The sequence below is a fragment of the Betta splendens genome, chromosome 2, assembly GCF_900634795.4.
Source record: "Betta splendens chromosome 2, fBetSpl5.4, whole genome shotgun sequence".
NCBI lineage: Eukaryota > Metazoa > Chordata > Actinopteri > Anabantiformes > Osphronemidae > Betta > Betta splendens.
In genome coordinates, this window is record NC_040882.2 from 5,737,564 (window position 1) to 5,765,358 (window position 27,795).

The 27,795-nt window shown below is 44.1% G+C and overlaps 2 protein-coding genes across 8 annotated transcripts in view; one reads left to right on the forward strand and one right to left on the reverse strand.

Annotated features, from left to right (window-relative positions):
* The window catches only part of LOC114844397 (NACHT, LRR and PYD domains-containing protein 12-like), a 98,000-nt gene that overhangs the window by 23,817 nt on the left and 46,388 nt on the right, over window positions 1–27,795 (reverse strand). The window lies entirely within an intron of this gene.
* On the forward strand, window positions 10,811–26,904 carry LOC114844406 (immunoglobulin superfamily member 8-like). 3 transcript variants are annotated; one of them, XM_055502668.1, is made up of 6 exons: window positions 10,812–11,192; window positions 14,308–14,423; window positions 14,537–14,798; window positions 24,152–24,556; window positions 26,465–26,526; window positions 26,637–26,904. In XM_055502668.1, the coding sequence occupies exons 1-5, from the start codon at window positions 11,147–11,149 to the stop codon at window positions 26,503–26,505; spliced, it is 870 nt and encodes a 289-aa protein (XP_055358643.1). In that variant the 5' UTR covers window positions 10,812–11,146; the 3' UTR covers window positions 26,506–26,526; window positions 26,637–26,904. The 3 variants fall into 3 exon arrangements, with proteins under 3 accessions (XP_055358650.1, XP_055358643.1, XP_028987603.1); XM_029131770.3 differs by having other exon boundaries at window positions 10,813–11,192; window positions 26,735–26,904; XM_055502675.1 differs by lacking the exons at window positions 26,465–26,526; window positions 26,637–26,904 and adding an exon at window positions 24,862–25,556 and having other exon boundaries at window positions 10,811–11,192.

Sequence of the window (27,795 nt, forward strand, 5' to 3'; positions counted from 1 at the left end):
AGAACTCCTGGAACCAGCACCAGTAAACAGGGAAGCTTTGAGTTCTGACTTCATGTAGTGAAAAACTTTGTGCGTGCTACTGGTCCTAATACAATATGAGCTACTGGACAAATAACAATAAATTGAGTTTTATTGTATTTCAGTTGTACAGCTTGAGAATCTTTAGAGGTAAAGACTACATAGCATCACTCACTTCCTTTGATCCACACACACAGCAAATGTGTTACTTTGGATTCTAGAGAAAAGATAAAAACTTTGTTTCAGAGAAGTTTTACACATAACGGGGCATTTTTGAGTTCTGACTTCATGTAGTGAAAAACTAATATAATATAAGCTACTGAAACAATAACAATAGAATCAGCTTTGTTGTATTTCAGTTTTATTTCCCAGTAACACATTTAATATTTAAAATAAAACCACAACTCACAGTGACAGCATGCAGTCAGTGAGAGAAAGGGGGATTAACTGCAAGACTGCATGAACCATCTCCTCCCTGTTACTGTGTGTGGAGATGTTTACATTCTCACACCTGCATCACTAGCGTCTGACTATCAGTGAGAAAGGAGCACTAAGTCTCAACAGACAGAGACACAACTCCCCGGGCTTGGGTTTAGGAGCTAGAGTTGAGAGTCTATCAGGCAGAGACAACCATTGAACAATGTAGGTGAAATGTCAAATACATACAGTAAGACAAAACATAACATAAGTCATAAATAATTATATAATCTCACCAGAGGTGAGAACACACTGGATCTGATTTATACTAATGTTAAGATGCCTAGTCTTCCACTGCCCCCCCGGAAAAGTCAGATTACAATCTGATTCATCTGCTGCCACAACACACACCTCAGGTTCAAAGGCTGCCTGCCTCCATTAAAACTGTTAAAAGGTGGACAGATGAGGACCGCGTTGCTGCAGAGCTGCTTTGAAGACACTGACTGGGAGTCTCTGTGTGAACCTCATAGTGAGGACATTGATGGACTGACAGACTGCATCACAGATCATATTCATTTATGAGTGGACACTCATGTAACTGATAAAACCTTTGGCTGCTTTCCTAACAACAAACCATGGGTCACTCATGACATCAAAGCCACCCTGAATGAAAGGAAGAAAGCATTTAGGTCTGGGGACAGATGAGGACCATCACTGGCTACAAGTCCAGCAGCAGGTGACTGAGGGGTCCAAGGACAGGGCCACCAACTTAATACCTTCTTTAACAGATTCCAGGTTGGGCCATAAACGCCTCACTGCCCACGATAGCCCCCCCTCACATCACCCACAGGGCTCATCCACCCAAGCTTCTGAACAAGCTTCATCCAACAAAGGCTGCAGGACCTGATGGAATCAGCCCAAGGCTGCTGAAAGTCTGTGCTCCAGCTTTGTGGTGTCCTCTGTAATGGAAAAATTTTACCTTTGTGCTGTTTCTTATCCAACACACTCGTCATGTGCTGGTTAGGTGCAATACTGAACTGAACATTCTTACACAAACAACTAATCTCTTGTGCCCTGACGTACATCAAGTCTAAACATCTGATGCTCCATTTGACTGACTAATAATTTATGATATATGTTTGTCTTTTACACCCGGACTCTGGCTCCATCCTATCTGACTCCCCACCAGACCCTAGGCTGTTAAACCCAATGCATCTTGTCTTGGAAGCTCGGTGTTACTTCCTTTGGATAACAAGACATGACGATGCAGAAGTGAGAATGCAAACATTCTCACTCACAGCGAGATAAAGTGGCACAAACAATTCCATTGCTGCAGAGAGACATTCCACAAAGCGCCAGAGAAAGGGGTTAAAAGGCAGAGACAACTTGAGGATCGTGGGCTCTTTGCATCACACCTTCGTGGTGTGTGCACTGATCTCCCCAGCTGGTTTTTGGTTTGTTGATGTGCACGATCAACATCCATGCTTTTTATTTGCTTTCCCCATTATTTTTATTTTCTTTATTGTTTCAATAAATCGCACAAAAGGACAACTCTCTCTCATCTACTTCTTTATGGAAAATTTCCACCACAGAAATTGGCGTCTACGAACAGGATCCGCTGCAGGTCGTCTGGACGGTGTGACCAGGGACGATAGTCCTGAGGACTAGGGTCGCTGAGCCTCCAAACCTCTACAGACATTCAGAGCTGGGAGGACTGCTCACCCGTCTGGATCTCCTCTGACGAGATCCACGAACTCAGATTCAAACTCGAATCCTAATTTGGCTCGGCTCGGTGAGAGAGATTCCTTTTGATTCGGGAAAAAACAAAAAGATTGGAACTTATATTTTTAATTTAGCTGAAACATTTCAATTGGTTGAAAAAAAAAAAGGAAAGAAATCTTTGGTTGAAACACTAAATTTGATTAGGAAAATTAATTAGGTCAAAGTCTGCCCTGGTGGCCGAGACGGTGGTTGCTAAGGGTTGGCTCGTGGAACGAGCTTGTTTTGTCTGTACTGAGGATACAGACCAGTGTGCAGATCTGAGCGCAGTCCAAAGGGAGTGGACAAGAAATAAAAGACGGCTTCTGAAATACGGAGCGCGTTTGCAGGGGGAAGTGTTTTTGAGATACGAGGGACCCGGGTCTTAGAGGGGCCTGACGGTGAGGGAGCACTTCCGAGAACCCTGTCGCTGATCTGAGCGGTTCCCTTTCTACGGAGACGTCCGTGGAAGAGAAATTTCGAAAAAAGGTTCCGGCCGGAACACATAAAAATCTAAGGCAGGAAACTGCCGGGACTCTGAAAGATGGGTTCGGGGCGATCTAAGTCTCCACCACCAGACTGCAGCATTACAAAAGTAAAGGTAATTAAAAGTAAAAAGTAAATAGGGTTATTAGTGCGTTTCATGTTTCCATGAGTGGGAAACTGGTTATGGGTTCAAAAGAAGAATCACTTAGTGTAAAAGATATGCACCTTTAAAAGATTTGAAAAAAGCAAAACTATCAAAACTAAAGCCCTAAAAGAAACAAAAGAGTGATGAGAGTAACAGAAAGAAAGGAGATAACAACTCTGGGGAAGAATTGTTTGCACTCTGCCACACACACACATACACCACACACACATATCATGTCAAGAGCAAATGCTCCCATTGTTTCTGCTCTCTATTCTAATGCAGAACTGAGCGCGATGAGGGTAAATCCGGATGTGGACTCCTTTCCCACTGTCAGCAGAAGAACCGAAGGAGAAGAAGCGCCAACCAACAACCAGAACAGGGTGGAAGCTCTGACACCACAGCAGCTGGAGGACACAGACCACAGCATGGGCGCCTCACAGACTCCCACAACGTCTGCAGCCCTCACGTTCTGGGCTCATCAGATGAACCAGCTACTACAAGCGTGTGTGTCTGACACAGACACCTGCTTATGACAATCAGCAAAGGAAAACAAGGACAGAGCAACAGCAGAGAAGACGTGCTCTGACACAGACACTGGTTGAAACAACAGGAGAGGCTTCAGACGTGATCGGCCCAAAAGAGCTGCAACCGAGGATCCAGGAAAGGTCTGTGATCGAGGAACAACTGTCCCATCGAAAGGCTTCACCCACTGGCGCTCACATCAGACTGATGGTTGGGGAAGGAGGAAGGTGACGGTTCCTTTTCACGTGACGTACAAGACGGTACCGCAAACATACACACACATTCATACACGCAATGAAGAAACACGCTTACAGCTGATACACGCTCAAATTCATGTTCATGCTTATCTGCTTATTGCAATGAAGAATCGCTTTTTGCTCAAAAAATCCCACAGAGTGATTTGAAAATGATGACAAACAGCTAAATGACAACTGCTGCATGACTTTACAGTCTGATGGGTTTAAACTATTTTTACTTGCAACAAATTCAGTAATAAAATCCTTCATGTTTCTAAAAATACTTGTGCACAATATAGGTTTGTCTGGCCAGAGTATAGAAAAACAAAAACAGACTGTAGAAAAAACAAAAAAAAACAGACTATAGGAAAACAAAACAAAAACAAAACCAGACCATAGGAAGACTGAAACCGACTGAAACAGACTATTAATGACTATTAAAGGGAAGACGACTATTAGAGAGAAGTAATAATAATTACTGTACGTACCAGACTATTAAAGAAAAACTTATTCTTTCACTGTCTTGTGCAACATCTGACAGCAAGACACCGTAACATTCATTTTTGCTTTCAAACTTATGCCCAGTTACATTTTTAGGAAGAGATCTCATCTGTAGTTTAGGTATTTGATTGATTTCCACTCCAGACGGAGTGCAGGTTACATCTACAGACATTCTAAATAATCCCTCTTTTGTTGGTGTTAACTTCAGCTCAGCTGTGCTCTTATCATTGGCTGCTGAGGGGGGGCTGTAACTGAGGCCCTCACACAGGCTGCATCACAGCTTGTTTCCATGCATCTGACCTGTCCTGTACAGCACATGTGTCTTCTGGTCCTGATGAGAGGTTTGAAGAGTTATGATTTCACACACACACACTCAAACTGACCTCAACTTCCCTCTTTTGGGATGAACACAGGTCTGCGCTTGCGATTTCTTTTACTAACGAACAAAAAAGATTTTTGATGTTTATTTTACAGCTCCACACGTCCCTCTGTGAAAACATGATGGAGACAGATGACAGGACGTGGGTCCTTTCGTGAACAGATGTCAACAGGGTGGAGACTGGTGAACGACTTCTGACCCCATGTGACGTATTCACCTACTTTGCATACTTTTAGAAAACTTTTTTTTATTCTGCCCGTCATGTGCAGCAAACAGTGAACTTGATCCCCCCACATTCTAATGACACACTACATGCTTTTGTTTTTATTTTTATTTTTCAGAGGACGCTCTGACCCAACACTCAGCCTTACAGGAAGCCCTGCTTCCCTGTGGCCCACACACAGACATGATGTAGGTTTGATCAGAGGAGGTGAACCAGTGGTCATCACACCTAAATCTGACCACAGACCATGTAAACAACAACACCCTCTTAAAGGAAGCCATAGATGGCGTTACTGCAGACACCACTAATCTACTGAAACATTGGATGCTACAGGCCACAAAGAGAGCCTGTCTAAATTACAGTTAGTTCAGACTAAGGTTATTTTCTGGGTCATTGTAATTACAGCCGATGGCAAATCCATCTCACCCAACAGAGTTAAAGCAATTTGAAACCTGCCTAAACCGTGCACGTATAAACAGCTGATGTCTTTTCTAGGTTTTTGTTCTTATTGTAGGACCTTCAGTCCTAACTTTAATGTCTCTGAGGCCCCACTCAGGGTTCTGATGCAGACATCTTCATCGTCCACTTCTTGTCTCACGTGGACGTCTGAGGCTGAACAACGTTCACCGACCTCATGCTTGCTCTTCAGTCGACTCCTACTTTGGGTCTTCCTGATCTGACCCTACGCGACCTTTCACTCAAACAGTGGATGAGAAATCAGGTTGTACGACTTCTGTTCTTTTGTCCTCATACTTTGATTCTTTTGGAATAGATCACACTTTCTACAGCCTGATGGCTTAGATGCAACACCACCTTACTCAACATGCTGAACGTTACTATCAAGAGGCCGTCTTAAAGTCTGGCGTCTTAAAGACACTGCTCTGCTCAGGCTGCAGAGTTGATCGCGTTGACTGAAGCTGGTAAACTAGCAGAAGGAGAGTCTGTTACCATCTACACAGACTCCACTCCTCATCCTCGTTTCCTCTCCTCTTTTCCTTTCCATCCTTTCCTTCCTCATCTCCCTGTGCTTTAAACATTTTGTACCTCACAGGAACGCAGGCTCTGGCAGACGAATGGTTCCACCTGTAGCCATGGAGTCTGGTTTAGACCTGATGACAAGCCGTGCCGCCCAAACACTTTTTCCCCACAATTCAGATTTCCAACAGGTGAAAACAGGCGACAGGACCATCACATCATTCAACCAGGGCATTGAGCGATCGTTAAGGAGTTCAGGAGGAAGCACTGGGACTCCAAACGGTGGCGAGGCCCCTTCCAGGTCCTTCTGACGACCCACACGGCTGTAAAGATCGCAGAGAGAGCGACTTGGATCCACTCCATGCAGGAAGTTCCTGGACAACAGACGACCCTACATCTACATCCCATGAAGAAAACCACCACTAAAGAAAAGAACTGAGAAGGACGACCCTCGCTGTGCTCACACACGCACTGAGGCGAGGCTGCGTTGACCGTTCAGCTAAAGGTGTGAGCCAAGCGCCGCCTGAAGCTGCCTCGGTGAATCACACTATCTGACCATACATCTACACACACGCTCCTGAGAAAACACACACACGAGCAGCCTTGAGTTGCCGACGCTGGACGACGTGTAGACTCTTCACATCACGGTAGTGACAGTGACTCAGACGACATTGGGAGGAAACCTGGCAGTGATAACGAATCCCAAGTGTCTCTGTGATCAGCTGATCACAACCTGAAGAACTCCAATGAACAATCAATACTTCAACACACAGGTTGGAAACAATCTAACGCTACTGTTCAACAGGACGAAGCAGATTGTTACAGACATCAATTGTAACCTTGTTGTGTTAGACTTCATTTTATGTTACATGGATTGTTGCCTTGATCATATGATGTTTCTATGTAACTTTACACACTACTTTTGAATGAGAAAATTTCACATAATTCACAACACTGAGTTTAAATATCCTGAAGTTGACTTGGTGTTTAATTTGCTCACAATCACTTTAGTCACTGCTACAATTAGTTTTTATCCTTCATCAACAGATGATAGAGGTTATAAGACAACACAAGCAGCAAATGCATCATCATTCTGGTTAAATCCCTGATTCTCTTATTCATTCTAGACCCAAATGTACAATTAAAGTTCTCCCACTAGTTAGAGGTCTCATTATGCGTGCGACCTCAGCAACACTCTCGTATCAAATGACACAATGCACTATGTTCAAAAACCCCAACTCTAATTCACTTAATGACTTTGACGATGGTCTTAGGCTATCTGATCACAAAATATAATCTGATACAAATATGATTATGGGCTTATTTTCTTCACATGCTCATACAGAGGTTATTCTTGTTTCACTACCCACCAAAACAGCTCACAACCTTTTATCCCCAAGTTACTTGCATTTTATGTGAAGGTGTATTTTTGAATTTTGACTTAATACACTTACTGTTTCATTTGTAAGGGTTGTTACTACAAAATGCAATGTTTGAAAATTTTTATTATTTTAGTGTTTGATTAATGTGTAATCAAAAGGGGGGAATGTAATGGAAAAATGTTACCTTAGTGCTGTTTCTTATCCAACACACTCGTCATGTGCTGGTTAGGTGCAATACTGAACATTCTTACACAAACAACTAATCTCTTGTGCCCTGACGTACATCAAGTCTAAACATCTGATGCTCCATTTGACTGACTAATAATTTATGATATATGTTTGTCTTTCATCCCCTGGACTCTGGCTGCATCCTATCTGACTCCCCACCAGACCCAAGGCTGTTAAAGCGAATGCATCTTGTCTTGGAAGCTCAGTGTTCCTTCCTTTGGATAACAAGACATGACGATGCAGAAGTGAGAAAGCAAACATTCTCACTCACAGCGAGATAAGGTGGCGCAAACAATTCCATTGCTGCAGAGAGACATTCCACAAAGCGCCAGAGAAAGGGGTTAAAAGGCAGAAGCAACTTGAGGATCGTGGGCTCTTTGCATCACACCTTCGTGGTGTGTGCACTGATCTCCCCAGCTGGTTTTTGGTTTGTTGATGTGCACGATCAACATCCATGCTTTTTATTTGCTTTCCCCATTATTTTTATTTTCTTTATTGTTTCAATAAATCGCACAAAAGGACAACTCTCTCTCATCTACTTCTTTATGGAAAATTTCCACCACACCTCCAACACATCTTCAACCTGAGCCTGCAGCTGGAGACAGTTCCTCTTGGCTGGAAAAAGTCATGCATTGTGCAGTGAATCAGACGGACTCCATGCGTTCTCTGGTCAAACCCTCAGTCGACCCCCTCCAGTTCACATATCAACCCCATAGGAGTGGATGACGCCATCACACATCTGCTCCATCGCACCTACAACCACCTGGACAAGCCTGGCCTCAGTGAGGATCATGTTCTTTGGTTTCTCCAGTGCATTTAACAGCATCCAGCCTGCGCTGCTGGGAGAGAAACTGAAGGACATGCAGGTGGAGCCCCCCTGATCTCATGGATCATGGAGCACCTCACCAACCGCCCCCAGTACGTCCGCCTGCAGAACTGTGTGTCTGACACCGTGCTCTGCAGCACAGGAGCTCCACAGGGGACAGTCCTGTCTCCTTCCTCTTCAGCTGTAGCTGAGAGGAGGATGCTGCTCCAACTCCTCTCCATCCTAGACACCACCTCCACCCCTACACAGTGTGCTGCAAATTCAGTTTATTGAATCTAGAATTTGCTTATGAAATAGATGACTCCTGAATGACACTGTTTGGTTAAACACTTTGAATGAACGCTGACATCTTGAATTCACTCATATCTTGACTATTTCATTCCTGATTCACTATAAAAAGGACAGATTCTGACCAACCGATCATTCCATTAATTATGTTTTATAGTGTCCACCAGTCATTAATACAGCTTTTAGTTACTGTAGGCGTTGATCACTGCAGGTTTGATCTTCATTAATGCATCAAGATGGAAAACAAAGTTCTGAGGAGACAAAATCACACCTAATTTGCAAAACCGTGTGTGACCACTAGAGGGAGACAGAGGCGCCACATTAATGGACAGAGTTACTGGCAATGTTCGCCCAGCAGATGTCGCTGTCGCTCCATGCGCCATAAACCTGTGACAGTTGGAAAACCAGACTATTTGAGTAAGATTGAGTCACGTAGTTTTAATCCCATGAACATTTATATTTCTTAACTGGATTGATAGATATTATCTTACAGTTCATGTAGAAATAGTGGAGTGTTACTGTTCTATTAAAATTATGCCACTGCTTCATTGTGTCTTTAAATTAAATACTTGGTAACTGGACTCATATTGAAGCCTCTTAGATAAATACTACTGTATTTGTCAGGTATTATCTTGTTGTATTGTATATTTATTATTCGGTTTTGTTATATCTTGAAGAGCCAACCATGGGTTAGACTCTGACCTCAGCCGTCCACATACAGTAGTGGCTTTACATTGGATTAGAAATGAGTCCAGAACACACAGAAACTAAATTATGACTAGAGTGACAGTCTCTTGCAGCCACTTCAGTCAGATCATCAGAACAGTAAAGCCAGAATTTGGCTCTATTCATCCCACTGTACCATTCAGTTAGGGATTTTAGGCCCTGATCGTTTGTCTCACTCCGTCCTTTCAAGGTCAGTCCCTCAGTGTGAACGCTTCATCCTCCTTGTCTCCCTCCTCCTCGCTGCTCCTCCGCCTGGCGGCTCCCTCACCCTCCTCTGCTCCGTCAGAACCGACAACCTGCCGGCCCTCAGCCTGGAAGTCACCTGGCTGGCCAACGACCACGACGTCACCACCGTGGACCACACTCGGGTCAAATCTTATAAGAAAAGGAATGTTTTGAATTTATTATCTATGACATGTTTTTCTGTTGATGCACAGAAAGGCTTAATTTGAATTATCAAACATATTCTGTATCAGTTATATCAATTAACCTATTGTCAAATCAAAGTTACATTGAAACAATCCGCTTTTAATGGGAGCAAGTTAATGCTGATACTCATCCAGCAGAGGTCACTGTAGCTCCTTTTATTATCAGTCAAGGAGGAAGGTCAAATCAGAGAAAACCCAGCTTAAAGAATTCATTTACTTTTGCACTGTGACTGCTGTTGGTTTGAGTTTTATATTTTTTTTAGTTTGTAAAATATCAGAATCTAATTTTCCTTCATTGTATATGAGCTAAGTTGTGAATGTTTTATTATAGGTTCATCACATTAAACGCTTCATGTGAGGTGACAGGCAGTGACTTTGTTTGTCCACTTAAACCACATCCAGCTCAGGGTGCAGGACCTGGTTAATGACCAACAGCAGGAGAGCGCTGAGATAAGACTGTGTCCGTTTGAACAGATGTTGTGTGGCAACAGGCGCCGCCATGTTGGGCCCACGTCCAGTATTAGACTACACACAGGAAGGTTTCCAGCCTGACACACGCTCCTTTTAAACACAGGCTGCTCACATGTATCCCAGCTGATGACCTCTGACCTTTTAACTTCGGGCCCTGAGGTCACAAAGCCAAACTGCTCACCTCCTGTCCCTGAGCCGTGACCTTTGCCCTGAACACTGGATCTGTCTAAATGCACAGCATGGTCCTCACCACTGTAGCTGTAGCTCACAGCAGGGAGCGCGTCCACTGGGTTAAACAGGGCGACCTGATACGGGCACTGGAAGGTTTTATACCTGCACAAACCCTTTGGATGCGAGAGCTAAAGGATGTGAGCGACCCCCATTTGTGTTATCTGTTCTTCACTGGTCGCACCATAAATGCCTTCCTGCTCCTCCAACTCATCTATTTATCATTAATCGTTGTTATCCATTCTACTTGTTTTGTATTTCTTTCTCCACATACATTAAGAGCAGCTCAAATATGAATAAAATATTTATGACTTCAACTTTAATAATGTTGCTTGGAAAGTTATAAATTGTAACAAAGTAATTTCTACATTGTAAACGCATATTGAAGCTATTCCGCAGCCTCATTATTACACAGTGACATTTAATAATGAAATACTGAGTCATAGCAGCAGCACAAACCGGGACGTTGCGGGTCTGACGTGAACTCTCCCGCTCCGCCACCTGGGACCTCCCAGTTTCCCTCCACTCCTCTCTCCGCCCGTCACCTTACTTCCGGCCACTCTCTCTCTCTCTCTCTCTTTTCCCTCTCACCCCCCGCACCGTCTTCATTCTCGCGCGTGCGTCTAACCGGTATGGCTGCGGGGCGCGTGCGGACCATGAGAACGCTCCGGTCGTGATTCGGACGCCGCGTTTAGGGGATTAGGAACCAGTGCCTGTGTTGCGCGCGCGTGTGTGTGCGCGCGCTTTCCTGTGCGGCTCCGCCCGGTGTGCGGCGCGGACTGACTGCACACATCTGAGAGTTTTATTGGATTGTCCGACAGCGGCGCGAGAGGACTTGTCCTGCCGCACAAAGGAAGCCAAAGAGGGAATTAAAGGCAAATAAAGCAGAGGACGAGGACGGGAAGGAAAATGGGAAAGTGTCTCCTCTCTGTCGTCTTCGGGCTTTTAATGCTCGGTAAGAAACGTTTGTTTGCTCCACTGTTAATAGCTAATTAACTCCAAGACGTGCCCCCGCTCTTCAGTCAGCAGAAGTCGACACGAATCCCCTTTAGAAAAATAGGAATTAAATGTTTCTCTGATTGTCGACGCTCGGACATGCTTCCTATTACGTTGATAACATGATTTTCCATATCGGTGGCATAAAGTCACCACATCGGCGTCGTTCAGGACACCAGGAAGTGGGTCATGTCAGGTCATTTAAAACTTTATTCGGCCGTCGCTGCTAGCGGCAGCTATTCAACGAGTATGTGGACAGAACTATAGAGTGCAGCGAGTAAACTGCATTCATAAGTTTGATTTAGAGTAAAGATAACTGACAACTAATATATTTAATAAAGCCGAATTGATAAGCGAACCCAGTGCATTGACAACGACCCTTGTTACGCTGTCAACCTGCGCGTGTCGGACGACGAGCAGGAGCCTAACTCAAAATGGCAGGTTTCTAGATGGGAGTTTGGTACGAGAGCGTCTCTCCTGAGAGCCATTTGCATGATCGGTGTCACCGTGCAGCGCCGTTCGTGTCGGGCTGATGTCCTGATGTCACGTCGACGGCCTGTGAACGTTAACTGTATATTATGATGAGTGGGAGGAAAGGCTCCAGTCTCATTGTAATCAAAGTGGGGAACAGCAGCCGTGTGGCACAGTTACATGTGGCGCTACGCTGGATCGTGTCCTGCGGCTGGTGAACCGTGGAAACGGGGAAGTAACTTGGTGAAGGGTCCGGATCATTACAGTCAGACAGACCGGACTCGCTCGTGGGACAGTTGGCTCTCATTAGGTGACCAGCTTTGACAGGGGCCTATTAACCAGGCTGATGATCACTAATTATTATTAATGATGTCTGTTGTGTCTGTACCCGAGTGAAACCAGGCTGAATAATCACTCAGCTCTTTGTCACTGGACTGTTTTTCATGAAGCAGGGCTTGAGCCGTCCTCGTTTCAACCTCAGGGCCAGACAAGGTTAAACAGGCTCTACCAGCGCTGCAGCTGACACATGTTGAGGGCTGTAAGATCATGGAGCGCTGAGTCGTGGATGAATCACTTCCCTTCGCGTGTGCTCTGGTAACTGTCGTGCTTCGCTGGAACCCAAACGCATGAGACCCAGACGGCGTCTAGAGCCTCTGCTGAGCGGCGCCGCGGCGCGAGGACGTCCCTGAAGCCTCTGGTTCAGTTTTATCTCTCGCTGAGTCAATCCAGTGGAACGTTTACACTTTCCCCATCGTGTGTTATCAGTGAGACATGACGGCTGCAGGTGAAACTTAACCCCCAAACTGCTTCTATACCTTCAGTCAGCGCCGTCGGGTCAAACTGGGGCTTTGTCCCCCATCAGACGACACACATTAGTGATGTACAGTAGTTCCAGGATCAGATCGTACCCCTGTGCACACATGCACATCCAGGAAGCACTTCCTGTCATAGTGTGCTACTTAATTTTCCCATGTCTCTTTACATTCTCTATGCGGTTTCCACACATAATCATGGGCTAAAGTTACAGTAGATGCAGACGGAGGTGGCGCGCGTCCAGCTGGCTTTTATGTCTCCACCACCCGACTCCAGCTGGAGCTTCAGACATGCCCACCCAAGCCACAGTGATGACAATATGTCTGCTTTTTACTTTTAATTTGAAATTCATCACAAGCTTTAGTCGAGCCCCCTGCTTTTCTGTCTTTAAACTCCGTGTGCATCAGTAGCACGAGGCACAGACAATTATTACAAAATACCTTTTGAAGCTTTTACCCACACATGTAAATACACCCCACTTCTTCTGTACATTACACTTATTTTGGTACGAACTGCTTTTGCACCTTTTTAAAGGCAAATAATTCGGCATTTGAATAAACTGCGTGTTGCAAAAATGTTCTCAGGGGAAATGATTAGAATGTGAAAAGTAGCGGGGTCCTTGTTTTCTCTGTGACTCAGTGGTGCTGACGATAGTCCTTGGAGGAAACGGCAAGAACCTGACTGCGAGTTTAAAGCATTGATGGATTCTGATGCTGTGTTTAAGAACATAGATCAGTTCTCTGACACTTTCGAGCCTCTGACGTAAAGAAGTTAAAGATTTTGTGCTTGATGTAGGCGTTGTTTGAGTTTCGACTAGTGAAGAAGCCAATCTCAGTCAGGGGATCTTCTTGAACACTGTCATGAAGATCCAGAACTTCTAGTCTAGAAGTCTAGTCTTTCTGTAGAAAGCAGCAGCATCTCCACGTTTACCTTCCGCTGAGCGCAGACGTCGGGTTCACCCTGCAGCTAGACATCACCAACCAAGAAGCAGTGAGCCAGTGAACCTAACATCCCCACACACTCCGTCAGCCTCCGCTGTGTCGCTACACGTTCGCTCAGCTGGAATGTCACGAGTTTAACACTCGACACTCGCTCTGACGGAGGAGAAGCGTAAACCACACGCTTTGATTTGAACTAGGCACTTTTTTAAAGTGCGTTTAAGCAGCAGTAACTCGCTGATGAATAATAAATGATCTTTCTCACTCGCTTGCTGTGGGGTTCAGATTTGGGAGGAGCCCTTGAAACCTCAACCTGCCGTTTCCTTCTCGCCAAATGATCGGTGCGCGGTTTGTACTGTACGTAGAATGCAGTGAGGTTTCATAATCGATAGGCTTGAGCGCTGCACAGGTTACAGCTTGTATGCATGTACTTGTGTGAGGCTTTGACTTTCACAAGGCCATTGTTTGCAGAACTACATGGATTGTTAGTATTTCTTTCAATAGTTCATTTGTCCTCATTTCTGCACCTTTTTTATTCATCATGTTCCACGAACAACCCACATGTTACTGTTTATCATCTAAAAACAGCCTTTTCCCTGGTTTATTTTTATAGTTTGCTTCGCATATGGGTGGTGATGAAGTAGATGCACAAGCAAATGATTTTGCCTTCAGAATCAGGATCAGAGGGGTTTTCTGTAGATGCTAAGCCCTGCATGCATTTGCTTGTTCCTGCAGTAAAATTCCCTGTGAACCAGTGGAATCGAAGGCTCTTTAGCTACATTATTGATCTAATCGTGTGTTAGTTTCTGTGTTTTCTTCCATTATTCTCTAACACTCTGTCTGTCCCTGAAGGAGGCTGCTGCTGGGCACGAGTGGTGAATGTGCCTCCTGGTCCACTGATCCGGGTAGAGGGTCAGCCGGTCTCCATCATATGTGATGTCATTGAATACTCAGGACCTAGAGAGCAGGTACATTTACTGCTTTGCCTCATATATTTGGTGCATGTGATGTTTTATTGCATATATTATGTAGAGAATTTCCTGGTGTCTGTCATAACATCCATCACTATTTTCTCCTGCAGGATTTCGATTGGTTGATATCTCAAACAGCAAAAGGGGAAACTAAGATAAAGATCATCTCCACCTTCGACGCCCGGTACGCTGATTCATCCTACACAAAGCGTGTCGCTTCCGGAGACATATCGGTGGTGAGGCTCGACGACAACGTGGTGGAGCTGAAAATAGCCGAGCTGAAGGCTCAGGATGCTGGTTTCTACTGGTGTCTAACGCCGAGCACCGACTACGTCATAAAGGGCAACTACGACGATCAAGTCCAACTCATTGGTACGCGAGTCTGTCTGGCCTGTGTTTAGTAGCTCTGTGTTGGTTCATTTAACAGCCATCCTCATGAGTTACTGATGCTCTACTGACCATGGATACGTATCCTCCCACTGGTTTACACAATCACTGGCAAATAATTTGCCTGGTGCAGACACACAACACACCTCAGCACACTCACACACTCGCGGTGGGGAGCAGAACCTCCGTAAGAGGTTCATGGCAGAAGGCTGCAGGGCTGTCATCAGCGTCGACAAACTGTACGTCAACGGAGAGCTCTACAGGGACCGGGAAGCAACTCCGTGGCTGTACTAGCAGGTGGTATGTAACAACAATGGTTTAATATAAAAGGTTTGTTAAAAAAATAATAGATGCAATGCAACTATGTGTTATAACTTTACATCCAGTATTCAAACTCGTTCTCTCGCAGATGTTTCGTTTAAATGTTTATTGTCATTTTAATGTCACTCACTCACTCACTTTGCAAAGCGCTCACCATACTTGATCAATCACTTTCCTTCCACTTGAATTTTCCTTCCCTTTACTCTTTTTCCTTCACCTACTTTCACTCCACACTGTTTACATCCTTCTTTTCTCTATTCTTCTCCCACGTAGTCAGCCAGCTATGTAGCCCTCCAGCAGCCACACAAACATCTACTGCACAGGGGAAACACGTGCACATACATAGATAACACACAACTCAGAATACACAGGTACTTAAGGTTAGCCACACACCTAAAGTCTGTCACACTACATACACACAAGACTAGTGATCCACAGCAGTCAGGTAAGATATGACACCACTGAAGATTGTCACTTGGAATGTACATGGAATCAATAAGAAGGAGAAACGATTTAAAATATTTAATCATTTGGAAACCCTACAAGCAGACATTGTTTTACTACAGGAAACTCACAAACAATTACAAAATTATAAATTACACTCAGGCATCAGCGGAGTTCCCACATGCTTACTTAGCCGGTTACAATTCTAAACAAAGAGGTGTCGCCATCCTGATAAATAAAAGGATTAACTTTACTCATAACGATACCATTGTAGATCCAGAAGGGAGATATATAATCATTAATATCTTGATAGGAAACATTGAATATTGCATAGCTAATGTGTATGGCCCAAATGTTGACGACCCCTCTTTCTTTCACAGCTTCTTCACATCACTGTCTGCTCACTCTGGCTCCAAACTTATAGTAGGAGGGGACTTTAATTTAGTATTTAACCCAGAGTTGGACAGGCTAAGCAAAGCTGTGAGCAACAGGAACTGGCAATCAGTACAGACCTTAAAACAGTACATGGATGACTTCGGTCTCTGTGACACATGTTCTCCTAATCCTACATCCAGGGAATATACCTTTTTCTCGCCAGTTCACCACTCTCACTCCCGTATAGATTATATTTTAGTAAATAACTCAGTCTTACAAGATGTCTCTGACACCAATATTCACTCTATCACAATCAGTGATCATGCACCAATGTCCATTTCGTTGATTAAGACTGCCACACCATCAACCAGGAATTGGAGGTTTAATACATCATTACTTAATGATCAAGACTTCATCAGTTATGTCAGGAGAGAATAGAAAACCTTTATAGAAATCAACGATACACCAGAAATGTAGACCCTGTGTTCTTTGGGAGACTGGGAAGGCAGTTATGCGCGGTAGAATTATTTCATATTCATCACACAAGAAAAAAAAAGGACATGTTACTTGAATTAGAATTAGAGCAAAAAGTAAAATCTCTAGAGATTAAATATGCTGCCTCTCCAACCAATGATAGAATCCTAGAACACCTAAAGAATCTAAAGCTGAAATTAAATAATATAATTGATTACAAAACTCAGTTTCAGATAGACCAATTACGCTGGGAGAACTTTGACCATGCTAACAAATGTGGTAAATTTCTAGCTAACCAATTAAAAAATAATAAAGAGAAACAAATCATCCATTCAATAACTAATAAGGAAGGCAATATTACTCATGATCCCCATGAAATAAATGATACCTTTTAAAAACTTTTACCAAGAGTTATATACGTCCCAAATAGATCCATCCAACTCAGCCATAGAGGCGTTTCTGAATAAACTAGAACTGCCAAAGCTAAAGGAAGAACAATCCACAACTCTAGACTCATTGTTATCTTTGGCAGAACTACATGAAGCTCTGCAGGAGATGCCCAATAAAAAAGCTCCAGGACCAGATGGATTCCCAACTGAATTTTATAAAGAGTTCTGGTCCATGCTGGCACCCAGCTTTTACAAAGTGGTAGCTGAAATTAAACAACAACATTCATTACCCACAAATATGAATTCTGCCTTCATAAGCCTGCTCCAAAAAACAGGAAAAGACCCTACACTCCCATCGAGTTATAGACCAATTTCACTAATGTAGATCTAAAAATAGTGTGTAAAGCACTTGCTAGAAGATTAGAAAAAATCACTCCATATATAATTCACTCTGATCAAACAGGCTTCATTAAAGGTAGACAGTCAACAAACAATATGAACAGACTAATTAATTTAATTGATTATGTCACCATCCATAAACTAGAGTCAGCCATCGTCTCCTTAGATGCAGAAAAAGCTTTCGATAGAGTAAACTGGAAGTTTCTTTTAGCCACTCTGCACAAATTCGGCATTGGGGAAACATTCATAGACTGGATCCAAATATTATACAGCTCAGCAAACGCTGCAGTCAGAACAAACAACCAGATCTCACCAAGGTTTAATCTGCATAGAGGGACAAGACAGGGCTGCCCACTTTCCCCATCACTATTTGCAATATTTATTGAACCTCTAGCCGCAGCTATAAGACAGCATGAAGGAATTACTAGAATATCGATCAAATCAGTAAATCATAAAAATAAGTTTATATGCTGACGATGTGTTATTGTTTCTCCTGGAGCCACATACGTCTCTTCCTACAACTATCAGCCTCATAGATGAATTCTCAGGACTTTCAGAGTACTCTATTAACTGGACCAAATCTATAGTGCTACCACTTAACCTTAAGGTGACTAACATCTCTTCTACCACACTCCATTCAGGGAACATTAAATACTTGGGCATTGAATTGTCGTCTAGGCTATCAGAGCTTATTGATCTAAACTACAATCCATTATTAAAACAAATGGAAGCCAACCTCAAAAGATGGCAGTCCTTACCCATTTCACTTATGGGAAGATTTGCCACCATAAAAATGATGATCCTGCCAAAAATTAATTACATACTCTCAATGATTCCAACTCAGCCAGCCCAGGCGTGGTTTAAGACATTAGACTCCTACATCTCACAGTTTTTGTGGAAAACCAAGCCACCACGAATTAGTTTAAAAACTCTTCAAAAATCCAGACGCTGTGGCGGCCTAGAACTACCTAACTTTCACCACTATTTTCTTGCCACTAGACTGAACCATGTCCACAAATAGATAAAACCCATGCCAGCAGACTCCTCCTGGATAGACATTGAACAAACATTTTGTGGAAATATTAAAGTTGCAGATCTGCCCTTTATCAGCACCAAAATCAAACATCATAGTTGTCACCAGAGCATTAGCATAAAAGCATCTCTGAAAGCCTGGTGGGATTTTCTTAAAATTAATGGGTCTTTGCTTACTCTTTGCCAAAACACACCTCTCTGGAACAATCCAGACATCATACAAAACAAAAAGGCAATACACTTTCCAACTTGGCATATCACAGGGATAACACATCTGAAACATGTTTTCACAAGAGACAAGTCTACCTCTGAAAAACTAGTGTCCCACTATGAAATCACTAGAGCCAATTTCTTAGAATACCAACAGCTAAAGTCAATACTTAATGCAAAAAGTAAGAATACTCCCATCCACATGCAACCACCACCAGTAATAGAGATTTATTGATATATCAGGGAAAAGGACAGTATCCAAAATCTATATCTTAATTTCCAATGTAGACCAGACAGTGAGCCTTCCGATCTCTAAATGGGAAGCAGATCTCAATATCACCACTAATTACATGTTCTGGAATAATATATGTTCTAATTTATTCAGAATGACAAAAAATACAAATTTACAACTAATAGAATACAAAATTCTTCATAGAACTCACTATACAGGACAAAGGATGTTCCAAATGGGTCTCACAAACTCAAATATTTGCCCTCACTGTACAGATAACACAGCAGATAGATTCCTACATGCATTCTGGTCATGTTCACCTGTGCAGCAATTTTGACAAAGAGTATGTGAACACCTGTCAACCCATTTAAGCTGTCCAATCCCAGCAGCCCCTGCACTTTGTCTTCTAGGAAATCTAAGTGGGCTTGATCTAGAGACAAACTCATCACACACACACTTCTTTCTGCCCTCTGTGTCGCAAAGAAAATCATCCTTATGAACTGGAAAACTAAAAAAAAATTAAGCATTACTCAGTACCTGAACAGCTTGTTAGATTATACCACCTTTAGACACATTGTCTGCTTCATCAAATCAATGACCAAAACTATACTCTGATTGATTCCATTTCCAGGTAAGGATGTGTGGGGCTCGGGTACTGCGTCATGTCTGGCACAGTGGTGGTGGGGTGACTGGTGGTTGGGGGCGCCTGCCTGCCTAAGGAACCAGGACAACGGGTTGGTGGACTCTGGGCTGGCCGCATGGGTCCCCTGCTGCAGGGGTGTGGTGGCTGCTGAGACCGGCGGTCCTGTGCCGGGTGGGACCATTTTGAGGGTTGGCGTGTGCCTGTCTCCGGGGAGCCGGAGGCGGGCCTCCCTGCCGGTGTGCGGGGGCGGACCTGGGGGTGGAGACCTGGGTGACCTGCGTCCGGGGGACTCCCTCTGGGGGTGCCTGCCTGTGCCCGGAGGGGTGTCTCTCCCCTGGGCATGGGCATACTTGAGCGAGAGAATGGGTAAGTGTGAAAGAAGGGTGAGGATGGCTCTGGCTGTGGTGCGTGTGGCGGCTGGGCAGTAGTACTGCGGTCCCTGGGTCTCGGCTGTCCCTTCCTGGCTGGGGGTTGTGGGGGGTGGTGGGATAGGTAGCAGAGCCAGTCGGGAACCTGGCTCTGCGGACCCTGGCGCTCTGCTTCCCAACTACATTTCTCCGCATTCATCCACTTAGGTCTGCAAGGGGCGTCCTGCTGATAGAAGGACCGGGGCTACTGGGAAGTGGTTCCATCCCTTCCAAGTGGGATGCTCTGCAGTTTTAATTGCATCAGTCATACACACTTGTCCAGGAATCTGGGGGCTCCTTCCAGGGGGGGCCAGTAGACAGAGCCTTCCCATTGATGGCTCTGTCTGCTGGACCCCTTGGAGAATTGGCTATCTCCCAAAGTTCCTCATACTTAGCCACATACACACACATTTAGGTCCGGGGGTGGGCTCCTTCACTGGGGCCTGGGGCTGAGGCCAGTTGTGGCCTCGCCCACTGGCCCTGGTGGAGCGATCACCACCCAGTTTTAACTGCAAAAAGACATTTAGGGCGAGGGGGGGCACTGTCCGGGGGACACACCGTCAGCCAGCGGTTGTGCTCCTGGAGGTGTCACCCACCTTCAGTGCACTTTAGTTCCACACACTCACGTCCAAGCTGGGTTGCAGGGTTCTGGGGTACCTTTCCTGCTGCCCTCTGCCTCCCCCGGGTTGGGGGGGTTGGGCGGGGCTCGGGAGAAGCTGCGGTCCCTGCCTGGGGCCACATGGACGGCAGGCCGGAGACCTACCCTCCCCACGAATGTGATCAAGCGAATGGTGTGGGTGCGAGAATGTATCTGAGAGTGCATTGGTTCACGTATGATTGACTAGTTTTGTTGTTGTTGTTGAGTCTATGGTGTGTGTGTGTGTTGATGTGATGATATGTATTGCACATGCGGGTGGGTGTATGCGTCTGTGTTTGTGTGAGTTGGTAAGCGTGTGGTGCGGTTGGAGTGTGGGGGGTCCGGTTTTCCGCCCGGGGTACGATGATCGTCTGCCTGGGTGGTCTCTTTTCTGCTGACCCCCACCAATTGCTGGCCTTGTGCTGCAGGCTGGTGTGGTTCCAGGGGATGTGGTGGGGCCGATAGGTTAGGCCCAGCTTGTGTAGGGGTGGTGGACTGGGGGCGGGCCCCACTCTGGGCGCGGGGGCATCTTCTGGCGAGCTCCCTACGGACCGTGGGTCCTCGGGCTCTACTCTTTTAGGCCGACCCTCCCGCCGGGGGGAGTGTTTGTCCCTGGTTCTTATGGGGCGGACAGTGTTGACCCCCGGTGGCCCACTCTGGCCTCGGGTGCTGTCTCTGTGGCTGCTGCAGCTCTGCCTGGGGGGCTCTGTGTGGGCGGCTTGGGTCGCAACACCTGCCCTCCTGGAACTGAAGGTGTGTGGGCTCCCTGGCTGCTAGGATCCTTCCTCTGCTTGCTGGATGGGCGTAGTGGCCGAGCCCCTCACATCACCCTGGCTTCCACAAGTGGCATTGTTCATGCACCAACGTCTGCCTCACCTCTTGGGTGAATAATATTAAGCTACAGCCTTACTAACCTTGTAGTGGGACACTTTCCAAATCCAACTGTAAGTATTATTGATACTTATCACTACCAATATCAATAATGTGTGAATATGAAATTTGTGGTGTTGTATGTCATGACTTTTATTAAGTAGTATGGGATATGTATAAATAATGCACATATGTATGTATATTATATGTATATGTTTGTATGAGTATGTGCACATACCTTAGCACTATTATTGGTATTAGTATTAATCTCCAAGGTAAACCACAGTACAAAAGTTGTTTGTTAGATTATACCACCTTTATACCCCCCCCCCCCCCCCCCCCCCCCCACACACACACACACACACACACCCTCCCGCATACACACCCTAAAGCAGAAACTTAACCTGTCCACCAACACAGCAACATCACACATATTTTGGATTAGCTAAATAAACCATTAAATAAACCATAAATCAGGAAGAGTATATATATTCTATATATACTCTTCTTGTTAAAGCAAAGCTGTCCATCACAATATGGCATTCCGCGTAATATATGCTGCTTGCTAAACTGTTGGACAGAACAAAAAAAAAAAAAGTGAGGTGGGAGTACTTGGCTTGTGTCAAATAAGGGGGCAGGGAAATTTCGGTAATGAAACGCAAAACCCCTAGAAGAAGAACAGAAACGCCATCATGTCTTATGATGGAATCCGTACAGAGGGAGTAATGTGTAACGTTGTTTGTAATATTAGTAGTTAAAGTGTTGCAACAATTAGTAAAAGTTGGATTCATAATGTGGGAGGAGGACCGCAGGCCTTGAAGCCCATTAAAACGCTTGTTGGCATATGTAGCATCTGTTGTTGAACCTTTAGGCTTCTAATCTGGGTCTGTGTGACGTGATTGGCTGAATGAGATGCTGTTGACCGTCTAGAACAGAGCTTCTTGACCATCCTGGAGCCATCATTGATGAACAAGTGATGCTGTGCCATCTCAGACTTGCATGGCGACAATTTATTATTTTTAAGATGCAGTACCCAAGCATTAAATGAAAACACCCTGGTTTAGAGCCACTCTACGCAACTAGGCAGAATTTTACTTACTAGGGTCCTGAATTAACTAGGCAGCGCTGTTTATGTGTGATTGAGACTGTGTCGTGTGTATGAGCAAGTAGTGTGTTTTTTGTGGTTTTTTTTTAAAAGAGCGGTGGCGTCGAAGGGTGTTTGTGTCTTTGCAAAACGAGAGTCAGTCGTTAACAGAAAGAGATGAGTGAAGTAGAGGTTGCTGAGGGTTTGAAAACTCCTTTCAGGCCTTTGTTATCTGCCATAGACGCTCACATCACTGCTGCAGCACTGGAGGCTCTAACTTCAAGTGTACGACTTGCTTTTGTCCACTGCTGTCCCCTGGGCTCAAACAGTTCACATACAAGTATAGAAAGACTGAAACGCTTTTCTTTAAGTGTCGTCTTCCCTTTCTCCAACAGCACACACACACTGCACACTGGCAAAGTCGCATCAAGGTTAATGCGCTGTCATTGGTTTAAAAGTGCATGTTAAAGAAAAGCCACTCACTAATATTAATGTGTTTCTGATTAAAGATCTTAATGCAACTGTAGAGAATAAACTTGTGTAAGGCTGCTTCAATATATTCAATATACAGATTTTCAGAATAATCCACTTTTTGCAATGCAGCTCTAAATCAGGGACGGCTGCAGTGTTACATACAGGCCATTTATCAAGGCCATCAATATTAGATAATTAATCAATTTTGAATTGAAAGCAGCTTTGTAGCACGACTAGAATTAACTTCCAGAGACGATTATTCACCATTTATGTTTACTGTACAAAGGCTTTTCACTCTGACATGTTGATTTGTAGATTAAACGATCTACCTGGACTCAGTGTAACATGTAACATGTTTCCATATGAAAGTTGTCAATAAGATGAAATAAGTCGCTGAAGTTAAAATTGTTTTAGTGTCTTCCAACACTGCTACTGAACATTCAGCGTTGTTATTAACCCCCCACGTCTTCACTGCAAGCAAGACAAAATCATCTAATGTCTTTTCCAACAACAGCAATAAAACTTCTCCTTTTTATTGCTGTTGTCGTGGATGCATTTGAAAGCAAAGTCCTGCTCCCAGCAGGATCTCAGCAGTAATAAGTCCCACTCTTTTTTTTTTGAGTTCTCGCTTCTGTGTGATTCAGCTCTGTTAAGACTTAAAAGTGACATTTAGCGATCAGGAGTTGAAATCGGCCTGCAACCTTTTCATTAGAAGAACACAACGGGGCCCAGAGTAAAAGTCTGGGGACCAGATTCTAGCGCTGTCTGCCAGAGCAGAGCCAGTTACCTGAGCAGGCGAGTCATTAACCTCTCTGAACACTCCGCTGGGTGTGTTTCACACACGCACGTGCTCGCTCGCGTCTCAAATTATGGCTTTATCTGGAGCTGCTTGTTTGTTCATTTAGCCAGCGACCTTGACAGGAGTAATGCAGTGTGTGAGACATGGTGTTGACTTACATGAACTGTTTTTAATCAGACATGCCTCTTAGGCACATTCATTTCCTATATTTACATGAAGTGATCTAGCGAAGCGTTACAGTACTGAAGGGCTGGAGACCAGCACGAAGCGCTGTGTACCACCACAATGTTATGTTGTTGCTGCAGAATCCCTGTTCTCTATTAGTGACTGGAAGCTTTTACTGTAAAGCAGGAAGTGTTACCAAAATACTAGCAAATGAATGAGTTAGTTCATCAATGTAAAATCTGATTAGCATTAATTTTCTTTTACTGTAGCAGGTACTGTATTAGTGTTTGTGTTGAGTGTGTGTGACTTTTAAAAGAAACTCAACTTGTTAGTATGTGTTTTGACATTTTTCCATATTTTCGCTCTGTCTCCTCTCCTTGCAGTCATTCCCAACACCCTCCAGGTCTCCCCCCAGACTCCACCCGCCAACCTCCCTGAAGGAAATGACCTCACGCTCTCCTGCAACGTCACCCGGAGGCTCAACTTCTCCACCTACCTGTCGGTCGCCTGGTCGGTGAAGAGCGGAGCAGCTTCAGAGGACATTCTGACGTTCGGCCCCGAGGGAGACGTAACCACAGGCGCCAAGTTCGCCCGACGCTACGCCGACGGGGGCCTCCGGCTGGTCCCGGGGAGGAACGGACTGTTTGAGCTGGTGATATCTAGGGTCATGACGTCTGATGGCGGGACTTATACGTGCAGTGGAACAGAATGGTCTCACGAAAATGATAACTGGATCAAAATTGTGGAGAGCACAAAAGAGATCGGAACCGTCAAAGTTATTCCCACAGGTGAGAACAACATTGACAAAACTGCACAGACACAATGAATAAATTATTGTATGTTAATTTATAAAATGTGCAAATGTGTAAAACACTTTATTTTATTAATTTACTTTTGTCGCCTAAACAATTTAAAGAAAATCGATGCAAAGCACGGAATCAGAGCCTTAAGAGTGCGCTGCAGTTCATTAGAGCTAAAGAGTTTGTACTGGAGGTTCAGGGTGGAGGAAGACGTGGACGAGGTGGCGACGAGCTCTTTTCACCCTTTAGCGTCTCAAAAGATTCCCATTTAAAAGTGTGTTTGTGTGTTACAGGCTACAAGAGGGTAATTAAACTAATGTGAGCCTGAAAGGTGACTCAGCTCTGTGATTTGATAAAAACAATAAGTCACAGCCTTAAACCAAATCAATTACATGATTGGAAACGGGCCTCTCAGACTGAGGTGGCAGCCACTGCACATCAGCCTATTGATTCCTGGATGTGTGCTGGATGGCTTTGACTTACATGTAGGGGATGAATTCATGGCATAACATCACCCAGAGGCAAACTGGAGCAGTCAAATCCAGCAGCAGGTAACGAGCTGGTGTCTCACTGTCATCCGTGGCCTGATGGGAAATCACCCTAGGGTATGAATTTAGTTGGGTGTCACAGAGACGACAGGGGCTGAGGTTGGCCCTTGGATAAGAACAGTGGTAACAAGCAGCAGGTTTTCATCATATTTGTGATTGTTTGGATCATTTTGTAGTAAGGAGGAGGAATGGATGATGTCTGAGTCAGAGTTCTGATTCTTGATGATTGTGACAGCACCGAGCTGGGAAACGTGTTGGAAAATGAGGAATGGGAAGAGACACGAGGACGTGGGAGAGTTCGCCCTCTGTTGTGTGGCTGTCTTTATTTTAATGGCATCCTCTCCTCTGTGAGGCTTTTTCTTCCAAGTGCCTCACTCTGCCCTGGGAGGCTCGTGACCCTCACTGTCTGTCTTTTTCTGTCCTTCGAGAGGCCCCTGGACACACACACACACACACACACACACACACACACACACACACACACACACACACACACACACACACACACTGTCATTTACTGTGGTCACCATATCTTCTATCTGTCTGGGTTACCATGGCCTCTTAAATACTGGAAAGTGCACGGTGATTTGTAATGAAATTAGAGATGGCAACACACACACACAGGTCTCAGTCTCAGTTGTATTGTGTCGAAGTCACACTTAAGAATATAAACATGAATCAAAAACAAAGGCATTAATAATAAAATGATCAACATTAATGGATAATATGAAATTTCCATCACACTGTATGTGCAGACATGTAGTTGCCACATGACTTGTTGACTGACTTGTGGCAGTAATATTTGTATAGGCCGCTGGGCCTCAACCAAAGGGCTTTAATTAATTACTCTGTGGATGCTCCAAATGTTGTTCTATTAATGTGTTCTACAATCCCCAGAGAGTCAGAAATGATTCTCTAGTCTGACAAACACACATCAGGGCCAAACTTCTTCTATTGAGCCCTGTGTTCTGACCCAGTGACAGTCTACTGTACGTTTCAACCTGTTCACCCACCTGGACATCTGTGTCTCCCATCTTAATGGAATGGATACCATGAACATTAATGTACAGTGTAATGTGTAGAACTATGTTTATGAACAAGATCTACCAGTTTTAGAACAGGGGTGTGTTCCAGAAAGCAGGGTTGATTAACCTTCAGCTAAACCCTGAACTCTGGGTTGATTAACCCAGAACTTGCTTACCCTGAGTATGTCGGTTCCAAAGTACCTGATAAGAGCTAGGTTAATGTACCTCCTGTCGGTAACCCAGAGTTAACGCACGTGCACGGCGTATATATAAAGACATTGTCAATGGATCGCCGAGGTAATAGTAATGTTCTTGTTTAAAAGGTGTAATCCTTCCGGAGCAAGAGGAACCCAAGTCAAAATGAAACACAAAATCCTACAAAACGGTAAGATTTGATTACACAATTACAGGATCTATATCTTGCATAGGCTTCTACAATGTTGTAGTACTCTGACTTTATTTCACTTTGATCTTATGGGTTGCATTGTCTTGCAGTCACTGATGGACGGATTGTATTATTGGAACCTCCAGAAAGCACACAGTCTGGGACATTGTGTGAAGCAATGTAAATATTATTCCATTTTATTTTTCAGGACACGTGTTCTGCTGTGGGCCCGGTTGAACCTTTTCTGGGGTCCAGGTTCAGGTTCAGGGTAGGGTGTCATCAAATAGGGCACCCTTTGTCCCCCAGCATGAAGCCATTGTAGCGTCCTGTAATGATTGAAATGTGTAAAACAATAAAAGAATACAGTAAAAACATGAACTTGTGTAAAAATTAATTAAATTGATTAAAGCTGATTCTGACCTACCTAATCTATTATGCTGCCTTAGTTGTGGCTGCTGTGCCCTCCCAACAGACCCCCCCCCTAAGATTTGTGCTGACAGTACACACAGACTCCCCCCTAAGAAAGCGAGGCTTTTATTTTGAAATTGAGTACAACTATGGCAGGATGTCGGCGATCACATGCTAATTAAGCAATACATTTATATTTTCTTCTCTAACTATATCGACTGAAATTGTAGATTGTAAATTTTGGGAACTGATGAATTAATAAGAGTCAATTAAAGTTGTCTTACTGTTGGTTTATTCTTGCAAGAAGAGAAGTACACAGGAAAAGGTGCAGTTGCCCTGCGAGAGTGTAGTTCTGAAATCTCTCTCTCTGTGCCTCCCTTAATACCTCCATTGTTGCTAAGGAGTCAAAATGTAACAATTTAGTGAAACGTGTAACATACAAAGAATAGAGTGTTCATAGATTTGATCATCTTATGCTAAATGCAATGTTTCATAACACATCGAACAAATAACATTACTCATTGGATTATATATACTGTATAAGTTCTATCCTAATAGAAAATACTTTCACATACATGAAATGTTCATTACATTCCCTCCCCTTTGATTATTATTAATCAACAAATAGTGAACACCGAAACATCAGCATAGCCAAATTCACAAAGATTTTCAGTAGCTATCATCCTAAATTGTTCACTGAAAAGTGCAAGAGCTGTTTTTGTAGAAGTGAAAGCAATTTTGATGATAAAGCTTAAAAGAATAGAACACAGTCATTGTTTATGAGAGAGCATAAGTATCACTATTTACACAAAGTAGTCTTTTTCTGTGTCAGAGTCATCACTAGTATCAGATGAGTTCCTC

Bases quoted from the DNA above. Each gene is read 5' to 3' on its own strand.
- LOC114844406 (XM_055502668.1), top strand. From the start codon at position 11,147: ATGGGAAAGTGTCTCCTCTCTGTCGTCTTCGGGCTTTTAATGCTCG. The intron at 14,424-14,536 runs GTACATTTACTG...TTTCTCCTGCAG, and splicing joins ACTCAGGACCTAGAGAGCAG to GATTTCGATTGGTTGATATC. The intron at 24,557-26,464 runs GTGAGAACAACA...CTTGTTTAAAAG, and splicing joins CGTCAAAGTTATTCCCACAG to GTGTAATCCTTCCGGAGCAA.